Source organism: Lotus japonicus, chromosome 5 (genome assembly GCF_012489685.1).
Source record: "Lotus japonicus ecotype B-129 chromosome 5, LjGifu_v1.2".
NCBI lineage: Eukaryota > Viridiplantae > Streptophyta > Magnoliopsida > Fabales > Fabaceae > Lotus > Lotus japonicus.
This window is the reverse complement of record NC_080045.1, coordinates 53,152,829-53,165,751: the sequence shown is the minus strand read 5'-3', so window position 1 is coordinate 53,165,751 and position 12,923 is coordinate 53,152,829. Positions and strand designations below refer to the sequence as shown.

General features: G+C 35.0%; 1 protein-coding gene across 5 annotated transcripts; it reads left to right on the top strand.

Annotated features, from left to right (window-relative positions):
* The first annotated feature begins 5,230 nt into the window (after positions 1-5,230).
* On the top strand, positions 5,231-11,960 carry LOC130718082 (serine/arginine-rich splicing factor SR30-like). 5 transcript variants are annotated; one of them, XR_009012519.1, is made up of 16 exons: positions 5,231-5,328; positions 5,981-6,075; positions 7,113-7,178; positions 7,286-7,360; positions 7,461-7,569; positions 7,707-7,753; positions 7,863-7,920; positions 8,615-8,664; positions 8,782-8,838; positions 8,917-9,053; positions 9,140-9,187; positions 10,611-10,697; positions 10,781-11,019; positions 11,176-11,209; positions 11,447-11,515; positions 11,611-11,960. XR_009012519.1 is itself a non-coding variant. In XM_057568540.1 (14 exons), the coding sequence occupies exons 2-13, from the start codon at positions 5,989-5,991 to the stop codon at positions 11,495-11,497; spliced, it is 819 nt and encodes a 272-aa protein (XP_057424523.1). In that variant the 5' UTR covers positions 5,231-5,328; positions 5,981-5,988; the 3' UTR covers positions 11,498-11,515; positions 11,611-11,960. The 5 variants fall into 5 exon arrangements, 2 of the variants coding, with proteins under 2 accessions (XP_057424523.1, XP_057424524.1); XR_009012517.1 differs by lacking the exon at positions 10,781-11,019; XR_009012518.1 differs by having other exon boundaries at positions 10,611-11,019.
* Positions 11,961-12,923: the final 963 nt, after the last annotated feature.

Below are 12,923 nucleotides of genomic sequence, written 5' to 3'. Positions count from 1 at the left end.
AAAAATGTCACATTTAAGTCTTATAGTCTTAGCTTAAGAAGACAATAAAATACATGACAAATGTTACATAATAAAAGACCGGCAAACCGACTATAGATCTTATATTGTATACTATTGACTATTGAGCTAATCAGCTTTTACTTTCCCGCAACCTATTATTCGTTCTCCCCACATCAGAGTTGTGTAGCTAATAATCCGTAAAAGGGAAAAAAACTGCAAATTTCATGGTACAGTTTCATAATACAAACACTACTACCCATTGGAAATCAAATATCAAATTACAAAACGGATTAAGCTACATGTCTGATGCACCCTCATGTCTAGCAATCTTATCAAGGGCTGGATCAAAAGCCAAACTATTATCCAGCAAATTAGAAGCATCAACTGCTTCACTTTTATTGAGAGGCTTCTGCACAAAATTATAGTAGAAGAACTTAAAAGCCTCACCAAGCGAAATCTCATACTAAAGTACATACATCCACCACAATAATAGAAAATGGAAATCAAAATAAAAAAATAGATGAATCTAATACCTCCTTTTTGAAAGGTTATTCCCTAGGATGGAGAGAGCACACAGATCAGCTTCAAAGGTTTCATAGTTTCCAAATTCTGCCTCTTCTTACTGCATAATCTACTAAGTTCTATAGCTGCCTAAGTTTTCAAGCTTCTGTATCACCGATCAAAGCATAGTCTATTAATAATGCATTTGGAAAAGAAGATGAAGTTAGCAAATCAGTACAACGTACTTTAATGTTATTTGACTTATTTCAATAGCAAAGAAATATACTTTTCTAAGTAAAACCAACAAATTGTTATGACAAAAATAAAGGAAACAAAGTACAGAAAGGTAAGACATTGGTACTTAAATATAAGAAATGAATAAAGAAAACTATCAAAGATCATTGTGAAAAGGTGTGACTGCTGAATGAGGAAGGGGAAGGGGAAGAGGAATAAATACCCATGCTTAATTTGAGAGTTGTGCACAGTGAATTATTAAATGACAAAGTTGCCCTCAAGGTATCAAAAACATATATTATAGATATGAATCACAAATAAAGAGAAGTGGGAGAAATCAGTGAGCCAAAGTCAAAATGCAGAAAAAGGTGCAGAGAAGAAGAAATGGGAAAGAGGATTGTATGCCTTCCTTTGCTTCTCTAATAAAACTATTTATGAGAACATAAAGAAACTATAATCAAAACTTTGGAACACAGCCCTCACTTCAAAAACGTCAAAGAATAGTGAAAAAGTAACACAGAAGTAGAAATAGGAAAAGAAAAATATCATTAACAACATAAATGGAAAGAAAGTAATCCAGAGAAATATTTTTTATATGACTAAAACAACGGTGAGGCCAAGTCTCTAGCTTTATCACACACCCTGCATGTCAAATTCCATGATCTCTAATACTTCAATAGGGTATTTGACTGCTCATTGTTTATTAGCAATGGCCCAGTGATGGATCAATCCAATTAATAAATCAAAATTAAAGCACTTGTAATCATCACCTTAGAGATTTCTGCATAGCAGGATAATGAGTTCAGGATGGTTGTCAATAATCCACACTTTGGAAGGAACAAAGAGGTCATCTATGGATGTAATTAGTCAAAGTTGAAGTTCTTCTGCTATGGCTTCTCCTACAGACTACTCTACTCCATATGTTGCAGCAGCATCAACATCCTTGTAACCCTGCTTGGTATATAAGAAGTTATATAATATGTTTAATTCCTCCTTGTTAGTGACTTGAATACAAATGGCGTGTGAAATTATAATAGGACCAATAGGGAAAAACAGCCAACGTCATATATCTCTGGGCATAGGCAGCCCAAAATGTTGGGCAAAGAAGGTAAGCAAAAACTAAATCAAGAGACAGTAGAGAGAGTGCATGTTACCTAGCCTCATTAGTTGAATTCGTTTTGTTGAAGAGTGTAGACTTTGAAATTGAAAGAAACTTAGAAAAAACATGGGAACTGAGGTTTCTAAGGACAGTTTTTGCATTCACTACTTGATGGTTTTCTTTGTAAAAGGTCCCAACATAATAAAGCAGTGTATTTTGATGCTTAGAAAAACAAACAGAAATAAAATTTTAAATTAAAATATCAGAGGGAAAATGCAGCTTACCTCTGGTCATGGACCCCGAAGGAGCTTCCCCTCATTTTAAACCCCAAAATCTGTGAACAAAGACAGAAACCAAAGGGAGATGTGCAGATTTAATTTACAGACAAATGACAACAACAAAAAAACACAACATTTATTGTTAAGCACGGAAAAACAGTCGTATCCTTCGTGCGAAACAGATTTCATAGGTGGTCATAACCAAATCACAAACTGATGAAGAAAATACCCCTTAGCTTAGATCTAATTGTACCTGATCAATGTTCTCACAAAAAATCCAAACAACACACCTCGTTGTTTGTACCATCGATCTCTTAGCCTGAGGAAACTTCCTGCACAAACAATGAGAAATCACTGACAACTATTTCGTTTCAGGTTTTTAGTTCTGTAAAGATTCATATGTAAATTCTGCGAAATCATGTTACCTTGGCTCGATAGCATCTAGTAGCAGTGAGGTAATTTCAACACAATACCTGAAATAGCAAAGTCTAAAAGAAAGAAACAGACACTAACTTGATTATACTTAATGGAAAGAAGATTAAGTTTGCGATTGATGCCCATCAAGGTTTTAATAAAGGTTCAAGGAATTTCCCCCCCAATTCAGTCATGGTTCTTACACATTCATGATATGCCTTGGCTATATCATCTTCCTGCAGATGGTTTTCCCATGTCAATTTCTTCAATGCATAATCCAATGGGTTTGTTTCCTAAAAAAAAATTAAATCATTAAGTCTGAATACTTGTACTCACCGAAAACCCAAAAACTCCAATGAAGATCACAAAGGATTCACCGATGTTCATATGAGATTCCAACCCTAGCCACTGCATTGAGCCAATGAGCCCATCAGACTCGTCTAAAAAAGAGGAAAGATCATATTAGGAAATAAGAACCTAACTCAAGATGTAAATAATTCGAAGTTGAGCACAAAGTTCATATTAGGGAATAAAATTGCGAGTTTGAAGGGAATGAAAAAACACCAATCTTTCGTTGATTACAATGAAAACTTAGGGTTCAAAAACCTGAATCCGCTGTCGGAAGAGCCGCAGATCCCCTTGGATCCATCTCCTTCACGCTGCTGGTTGCAAAACGACTGTGAAGGTGTTTGAGACCATGGATGAGGCACCACAAAGATGGCTCCTTTGACAACCGATCGAAGGAAAACGGAAGACATAAAAGGGAAAACGTGCGACGCGATTAAAATTGTTGGAAGAATGAAAACGGATGAAAACGGAGAAACGAAAACGCCAGTGAAATACAGAAGGAAATAAAGATTGCTGGAAGATTTCAACGGTCAAGATTTGATCCATGACTAATAACTTATTGGGAATCAACGGCTGAGATTCAATCCAAGTGAAATAAAATGCATTTTTACTAAAATATCCATGGTCAAGCTTCATAGTCTTTGAAATTATTTGTTGATTGACAGATTTACCCCCAAGGTTGCAAAAACTCTTCCTTTATAGAGTTTATAGATAGATAATAGACTAATTTAATATTTTCATCTCCTATTATTTAAAAATTATTTATCTACTTATATAATAATTTAAATATAAAGCATTTTTGAAATAATAATATTTTTAATTTAGTTAATTTTTATTGTTTATCACGTGTCACAACTAAGTGAAAAACATTGATTACAAATATTGATTTTTTAATACTAATAGATTATTTTTTTTATTTTCATCTCCTATTATTTAAAACTACTTGTCTACTTATATAATAATTTATAATTCAAATATAAAGTACTTTTGAAATAATAATATTCTTAATTTAGTTAACTTTTATTGTTAATTATCACGTGTCACAACTATGTGAAAACCAATCGGCTAACTGCATAATTTTATTTAAAATATAGGGTATCTTCAAAACAATAAAATAGGCTAATTAATAAAATATAAATTAATTTTATTTATTTTAAAATATAGACTCATTCATGAAAATGTAAAGAAATTAAATTTAATAGAAGGATCAATTTTAAATGTATTTTTTATTTAAATATAAATCCGATACATTTTTCCTTATCATATCCTGTCCTTATCATGTGCACCTCAAACATAGGATATGATAAGAGTCTATCATGCTCTTATCCTATCATGTTGATATCCTATTCACATATCATATCCTATCATATCCTATCCTGACTACCAAACGGATCCTAAAGCTAAAAAAAAACCTAAGAACAACACAATAAAATTCAACGTCGATGGCTCGGTTTGGGCCTCCGGTGAAGCGGCATGTGGTGGGGTGCTTCGGGATAGTGCAGGTAATTGGATCCAAGGATTTTCTCGTCGGCTAGGCACGTCAAATCCTCTTTTGGCTGAGCTATGGGCCATTCGAACGGCGTTGGAGGTCATTGGTAAGAAGCCATGCCCTAAGGTTATCACTGAGAGTGACTCTGCCGAAGCTCTTAAGGCTCTTACCTCTTCTGGCACGTTGATCAACCCATACTTGGAGATGGTTGGGTCTATTCGGAGGGCAATACCACGTCAGGTGGAGGTTCGGTTCCATCATGTCCTCAGGGAAGCTAATTCTGTAGCGGATAGTTTAGCTAGTTCTGCACATGTATTTGGGTTTGAGACTCAGTTGTTGCAGTTTCCTTTGGCGGAATGTCGTCCTCTCTTGTCCCAGGATGCCGACGAGGCTTTAGCCTCTCTTCGTGCTCCTGTAGTTTAGCGTTTTTTCGCCTTCGGGGCCTTGCCCCACCATGTTACCAGAAAAAAAAGAGGCAATAGTTAATTTTTTGAGTAATTTTCATTTAACGGAAAACCATTCATTTTATATCTAATCCTAGTTCCCTAGAATATTATAGTACCTACAAGTACAATCTAATAAGAGGCTGAAATTAAAAATAATCTGATTTTAGATTTTTTTATAAAGTAAATTTTTAAATATTTTTTATTATTCAATAGATTAAAAATGTGATTTTTTTTCTCAAGAAAAAAGCTTAAACAAACACTCTAAAAATAAAAATAAGAACATTTTTTCCTAAAATAAAAAATAAGATAAACATATGAAAAGTTCATAGAGCAATGAACGGCTAAGATGCGATCGTAGCTCTGGCCGTACACGTGTAGCGCATAATATTTAAGCAGTTAGTTTGCGTGACCATCTTATTCTTCTCTCGTACACGTACTCACCTCAGTGCTTCTTCCAGAACCATCGTTTTCCATTCTTCGCATCTCTCACTCTCTTCTCAATTCTCATCTTCTTCACAGGTACCAATTCCCTCTCACAATCCTCAATTTCTCTATCGCTGCAAATTTTCTCAGTCACATGTTCGTTTCTTTCATCTGAATTTTTCATTCACTTTCTTCTCATAATTCCCAGTAGATAGGGTTTGATTCTGGTATTGCCACTTTGCCGTTTCTTCATTCTCGAAATTTCTACCAACTTCGATCGATCGAGCAATATTCCATAGATTTAAGCTTTAATTCTCAGGGATTGATGTGAATCTGAAATTATCATGTTCAATTAATAAGGGATTTAACATTTGAAGAAGCTAAATCTAATGGCATTAGGATTCTACTGCAACTAGAACTGAAAATACTAATTGAAAAAATTAACCATACCAGAATCACCAAGTAAATAGGAGCATAATCCTGATACTTAATGGCTTGTATGTATTTTCTTTTTTTACTATAGCAGATTTGTCGTATCAGTCACGCTTCATATCATTTTAAATTTCCCGTGTGTGAGGAAAAATCATATGATTGTTGTAGTAATTTTTCCAAGGCGTGACTTCTTCAAATTCTGTATGTTTCCATTGTTATATGTTAGCTGAATTGATTCAATAATTTGCAGTATGTGTGGGGATTCATGTTGAAACAGTGTTTAAGTGTGTAATTGATTTTTTCAACCGTGCTTCAGGAAAGAAAATGAGCAGCCGGTCAAGCCGAACAATTTATGTTGGCAACCTCCCTGGCGATATTCGCTTGAGAGAAGTAGAGGATATTTTCTACAAGGTACTTGTATAGTTGTATTTAATGCATATTATTATATGTATTGTAGCATTGGATGTGTTATGGTTTGATTACCAACATAATTATGTTAGAGAAATGCAGTAAAGAAGAATCCTTGTTGTTCTCTATCAATTATTACTTGCCATTTTATCTTGTCGTTTACTTTCATTGTAATGCGATAGTAGTCGAAATTGGGATTATGACCTAAATCGGGGAGGGGGTTGTAATTTGTTAATAGCTAAACTGCAACTAAATCACAAGATTTAGCAGCTTTTGATATTTACACGCAATATGTACACACACACACACACACAAGTTCTTATATGCATCTAAAATTGCATAAATAACCAACATTCATAGGAATGTCGTACATAGTCATAAAGGGTCATAAAACATAACTCGTAATTCATAGGAATGTCATACATAAGTCATAAAGTACTAAATGGGAATACCATTAAAACTTAAACATCAAGTTCTCATCAAAGCATAAAACTTAATATCCAACTTAAGTTAGGAAATTTTCCACATTAAAATCATCAGGACCCTCCATTAGATCCTCATCATCAGGTCCATCAACTTCATCAGTAAAGTTAAGCTCAGCCGTCGCCACCATCGTTGGCGGTGGCTGTCGTCACTCCCTGCAGAGCCCCTTGGTTGAAGTCGCCTCTAGTTTTAGAGGTGAGACGTGAGTGACTCGTAATGTCGTATGAGAAGCTTTGTGTTGCAAACCCATAAAAATTACGGTTTTTCTCACATGGTTCGCAAACAAACGGGTCAAAACTCGTGAAATTCCGGATCTGCCTAAGTTGCATAATGTCCCTCAATCCTGATTTTAGTCTGTTTAGTGATTTTGGGGCGATTTAGCAAGAAAGAGATTTAAACCGCCCCGGGTTTGCAGATCTCAAAATCATGCGATTTAGTGATATAAATTGCAATTTTGACTACCAATATCCACCCACATTTTTTTTATAAATATAGTTGTAGGTTAGCAGGCCTGGATTTTTGTTTCACTAATTGATTTCTTCTTTGTCTAATTGCAGTTTGGTCCTATTGTTGACATTGATTTGAAGATTCCTCCAAGACCACCAGGTTATGCTTTTGTTCAGGTATGTCCTGATTACATTTTGCGAGGACATGAAGAAGCGTTTATCAGTCATCACATGCATTTTAGGTCCCTTCTTCTGTCTTATATTTATCAAATGTTATATTGCAGTTTGAGGATGCTCGTGATGCTGAAGATGCAATCTACTATCGAGATGGTTACGATTTTGATGGTTTTCGGTTACGAGTTAGTAAACTTACCCTCCTTGCTCTTTTGTCCTTTTGGTCTCTATGGGACTCACTATCTAATTTCCTCATAAACTTTTGGTCATTGCTTATTACTGTAGGTTGAACTTGCACATGGGGGACGGGGTTCTTCATCATCAGTAGACCGTTACAGTAGTTATAGTGGTGGCAGCAGTAGCCGTGGAGCTTCCAGGCGTTCTGACTATCGTGGTAAGCATTGTTTCCAATTATTAGTTTTTTTAGCTTGATATCATTATACCGTAATTTATTCTTATTTGTTTGTCTTATTTTATATTTATACATCACAAAAGAAAGTTTTCACTGACCCTATTTTGTTCTGTTTGTAGTTCTGGTGACTGGATTACCTCCTTCCGCCTCATGGCAAGACCTGAAAGTATGAATTGCTTCATTCTTTTTACTACCTGAAAGTATGATGTTAAAATTATTGTATTGGTTGAAAATTAATGAACAATATTGTCTGATTATGAGTTTTAAATGACTAGGATCACATGCGTAAAGCTGGTGATGTGTGTTTCTCTCAAGTTTTCCGTGAGCGTGGAGGTAAGTGGATTGAGATATAATTAGGCATAATTTTTATTTGATTGCAAAATGCTTAGTGCTGAGGGTACTTGAGTTAGGCAGTTGCGCTCTTCAGCCCTTGTATTAACGGAGATTCGGAGAATGAAAAAATAATACTACCCAAGAATGAGGAAAGCTTTTATTCCTTTGAGCTCCTCAACATTGGTTGTCTTTGCATAATTGATAAGCAAGAGTGAGGATATTTTCCTTTGGAAAGTACAGAGGTAGTTGTCTGCCATAATATTATGATGCGGTGTCGTCAAGAGATATTTCCTTGAAATTAAGATGGCTTTTGTGTTTTTGAGTTTCTTAAGAAGTTGCTGAGATTGATGTGTGGATGGGCTATGGTAAGGGCTAAGTAGAAAAAGAAAATTCAAGACTAAACACAGGTTTGATTTAGATTTATTTTCTACACAAAAGTAGGTTTAATCTAAAAGTTCTCTTTGCTTCATTTTGATGATAAAAAATTTTGTGACCACAATATAAGCTAATCCAAGTATGTGTTGAAGTGCTTATTTAGTTATTTTGGTAGTTGTTTTTCATCTTTTCTGTTAATTCCAAATGAAATTGATATGGGTGAATTACTTATTCTGGAAAACTCTTAAGATTTTTGAACTGATTTACTTGTTAAATTTTTCTCTCATAGTTCTTATACAATGGTATAATTTGTATGTAGGCATGACTGGGATAGTAGACTACACCAATTATGATGATATGAGATATGCCGTAAGTATTGTAAACCTGTAATTTTGTACTTACTTGCCTGGCCATATTAAACTGGATTTCACTATGACTGCTATTCTGACTAATGTTCTGCCTCAATAATTTGGTATTGTTTTACAGTTAAGGAAACTTGATGACTCAGAATTTCGAAATGCCTTCTCTCGAGCGTACATACGGGTGAGTGATACATTTGGCTACATTTTGCTTTCTCTTTATGTACTTGCTTTCCTTACCATATCTCTCTGGTTGGTCCAGGTGAGGGAATATGATCGGGATTATTCTAGAAGCCCCAGTCGTGACTCTAGGAGAAGCTATTCTCGAAGCATCAGCCGCAGTCCATATTTATCACGAAGTCGAAGCCGAAGTCGTAGCTATAGTGGCAGGAGTATAAGGTTCAATTCGGTTGCTTTGGTGAAGTATGATTTGTTATTGTTTTTTGTAGCATTGATGAATTGAGTGTCCATTTCATTTTCTGCAGTTTGTCTCCAAATGCAAAACACTCTCGACGTTCGTTATCTCTTTCAAGGTCAGTTTTTACCTAATCCTGTTATGTACAATTTACTTTTGACGCTTCTACATAATAGGCCACTTGAACATTACTAAAGTATTTTTAGTGAATAAGAGCATTTTTTTCATTAAAGTAAGCTGTTTTGCTTGCAATATATTTTCTAGGAGCTTTTTCCCAAAGGTGGTATTATGTGGTCTATGTTAGAGGAGGGTTCCTATTGCTTTGGTAGTTGATAACATGATAAAAGGCTTCGGTTCTCTTAGTGACCCTTACACTATTCAACATAACCAGTTCTCTATTACACATGATTGTTCCACTATTGTCAATGTGTGCTTCCTTTGTTTTATCATGAATTCACTACTCCACCATGACTCCTTCTCTGTGTAGTTTAAATTTTGAAAAAAAATTGGGCAAGCAGAATCCTGTTTAAGCATTGAAATTACATATTTGATATCTTCTTAAGGCGTGATGAAAACTTAGTTTGTCATTTGGTCTTAAAGTTATCACATATATTATTGTTACACGAGTAGCAGTGAGACAGTAAGGTATAAGTGTTTGGTACCTAGAATAGCATGTCTTTCCTCTCCACTTCAGGCTCAGATGATGTAAAATTAATCAGATGAACTGACAATTATAATAATTGGCAGCAGAATTCATATTTAGGCATTTCAATTTTGTTCTTTGAACTTCAACCATGTCTCTGCATTTTTTTAAGTCTCTTTGTTTTCCAAACGCGAGCAGTGTTATCAAATATCCGCCATGGCGGATTCTCATGGTGGGTTTTCGTCTTTTCTCCATGGCTGATATCCCGCCATAATCTCTATAGTCCACCATCTGCCATCATTATTTGTCAAATATGGCGGGTTTTTTGCTCTCTTCCATCCGCCAGTAACAACACTACACGCAATGGCTCTATTCCTTTCACATCTCACCTGATTTAGTAGGATTGAGTTTTCAACTGTGTAATTTGCTAGTCAGGAACGGAAATTCTTTGAGTTATCTACTGTTGTAAGGATATAATATCCCTCTATTTCAAATTTATGATTTAATTATGAAAAGCCTTGAATGTTCTTTGTCCATGAGATTGTCTAGATCCACATGGTATTGCATTCAGTTTCCGTCATGGACGTATTGTGCTTTTTATTTGCCATTTCTAGAATATTTTGATACTCCTAGTTGGGTCTGAATTCATATTTGCTTGTCCTTTTCCTTTTTGTGCAAGGTGTAAGGCACATATCATTTCCAATTAATAATTGTCTGAAAGTGAACATATTATTATATGCCATCCACTTTGATTTTTTCACAAAGGCTAATACTGCACCATGGACCTATCAGCATGATTTTCCATGTGGAAAGGTTGAAGGGGCATTGGTAAAGTGGTCCTCGGCTTGGCCACACTAGATACACAATGTTCACTAGGGTTGCCTCTCTTGTTTTTTAGATGTGGCCTTTTGCGGGGATCTGGGAACTGCATGTTAGGATCTTGATGGCATGTGGTGCTCAAACGCCCGCGACTTTGTGGTCTAAGGTAATAATTGTTTTGTTGATGAGCACCTGTGGAACACATTAATGCTATGACTAATGATAATGGTAATGATGTATTGATGAAAGGCATGGTCTGCGATTGTTGTACACTGGATGACAGTTGATGGATGTGTTGCAATCTAAAAGCTGGATCACCATGAACTAAATGCTATTGATTGATTCCAACAAATGCAAATCAGCAGTATTACAGTTCAAAAACTACGACATAACCTGTGCTCTAAGTTCTGGGTCAATCTCATCCTTGTTTTTAGGATTTGTCTTATTGTTCTATATATGGTTGTATCTTCACGATACTTGGTTCAAAGGTATCATGCACTGCTGACAATAGAATTCAATACAGCTTTGTGGTGGATTAATTTTTTGGTTATGAATTTGATGTGGAATATTGGACTCATAGATAAAGTATTTTTGTGGATCATTGTGGATATTGAACTATGTTTTGCTCCTTTAAAAATTTGCAGGTCCCAGTCAAGATCCAGATCTCCAAATTCATCTGTAAGTGCTATCTAAATTGCATTGCTTAAGATTATGTTGGGTAGTGATGGAGGGAAAAAGGCATAGTAGTTTTTTTCTTCTCGACATTTGCATGATTGCCTTTGGATATGGTGTCTGTCTGCCAAGCAATAACAAAGTGGAATCAAGATGTAGTGATTTAAATGTGAAGGATGGTTTATTTTAACATGAAACCATTCTATGATATATTTTTATACCCTTACTTTGTGTGCTATTCAGCCTCGACTTCGTCAGAGTCGCAGTCCAAGCAAAAGTCCAAGGAGTCCGTAACAATCTCATTTGGCTTAAGTATAACTCCTAGCCATTCAAGTTGTCGATTATGGATTTACTATTTCTCTGTTTCAAAAGTTTCTTTATATTCTAATGATAGTTCTGATCGACAGGTGGAATTTGTACGCAGCTGAACTAATAAATCTGGAGACAACTACTGAACATGCATTTCCTGTGCTGCATTTTAATGGCGACTTGAAAATTAGCATATTCAAGACCTGATATAGCTCTGTAGCTCTATCTAGATTTATATTTGAATTCAAAATTGGATTGAAGAAGCCGTGAAACAAACCTATTTGTGCATTTAAATTTGAAGTGGATGGTTCGAAAGAACTGAAGTTACCTATATTATGAACTGCATGGCGGCTGTGTTGCATTCTAACATGCCCTGGGATTTTAGTACTCTAACGGTGATATTGGAGTGGCTAGTTATTATGTTTTAATAAATGCCAAAACTTTTCTATTCCCTTTTTTAATAAACATATATTTGTTGTATTGTGGTTGTCAAAATTATATAGTTGATCAATAGTTTTACTGAATATCGTTGAGAATATAAAAACCTAATCTAAATTATAACTTGTCTGAGTCACTTTTATGAATGAGAAATAATTCTGAAATACTTTAATGTGGAACCAAACTTGTTGTATGTCTATTTAGTTTCATTGGGTTTGAATCATATCAAGGTTGGTTTTCAACCTGTCCTGATCCAGAGATGGGTTGACCATCCTTTAAACAAAAATTTCTATCAGTGACAATAAAGAACACAGTTTTCTATTAAAATTTAAGTATATGCATGTCTGTTTAATTGTGAAAATCCATAACTTGCATAGTTAATTAGTTATACAAGATTTCTTTCTTTCTTGGCAATCCAATATGATACTCCCTCCCTCCATTGTCACCGTTCCTTTATAATTGTTACTAATTTAGTTCCTTTTTAACTTTTACTTTTAGAATATCAAGAGAATATTAATTACGTTTCTTTTAATTATACCCTACATTACAACCGTAACTCAAGTCAGATTAGTCACGCGGGGCTCCTTTCCCCGTGGAGACTGGTGGTCAAAGCACAAAAAAAAATTCTAAATAATGATAGGGAAGTTGATGAGCCAAAATTGTTAAGAGAGATAAAGGATATATCAAGAAGTTAAATACTTGAGTCAAAATCTTAAAGTGATAGGAATAGAGGGAGTATAAAGAGTCAATTGCAATGATTTTTCCCATATATAGATTACAAATCAATGTGGAAACTGAACTACCTGCTTCGATCATAAACGAAGTTGATAGCTGATTTTGTCAAGGATTGAGGTCACTTATGCTATCAAACCAATTATGAATTGGTTAAATGAGGGGATTGTATTGAGAAGTTCAATCTTAGAAAGTATGAAAGTTAGACGTGTTTAGCCCAAGGTAGTTAAAGTTGAGAGTT

What these genes read in the sequence shown, in the direction of transcription:
- LOC130718082 (XM_057568540.1), top strand. Translation starts at nt 5,989, where the DNA reads ATGAGCAGCCGGTCAAGCCGAACAATTTATGTTGGCAACCTCCCTGGC. An exon ending in TATAGTGGCAGGAGTATAAG is followed by an intron (nt 9,054 to 9,139) that starts GTTCAATTCGGT and finishes CATTTTCTGCAG; the next exon opens with TTTGTCTCCAAATGCAAAAC. An exon ending in CGTTCGTTATCTCTTTCAAG is followed by an intron (nt 9,188 to 11,175) that starts GTCAGTTTTTAC and finishes AAAAATTTGCAG; the next exon opens with GTCCCAGTCAAGATCCAGAT.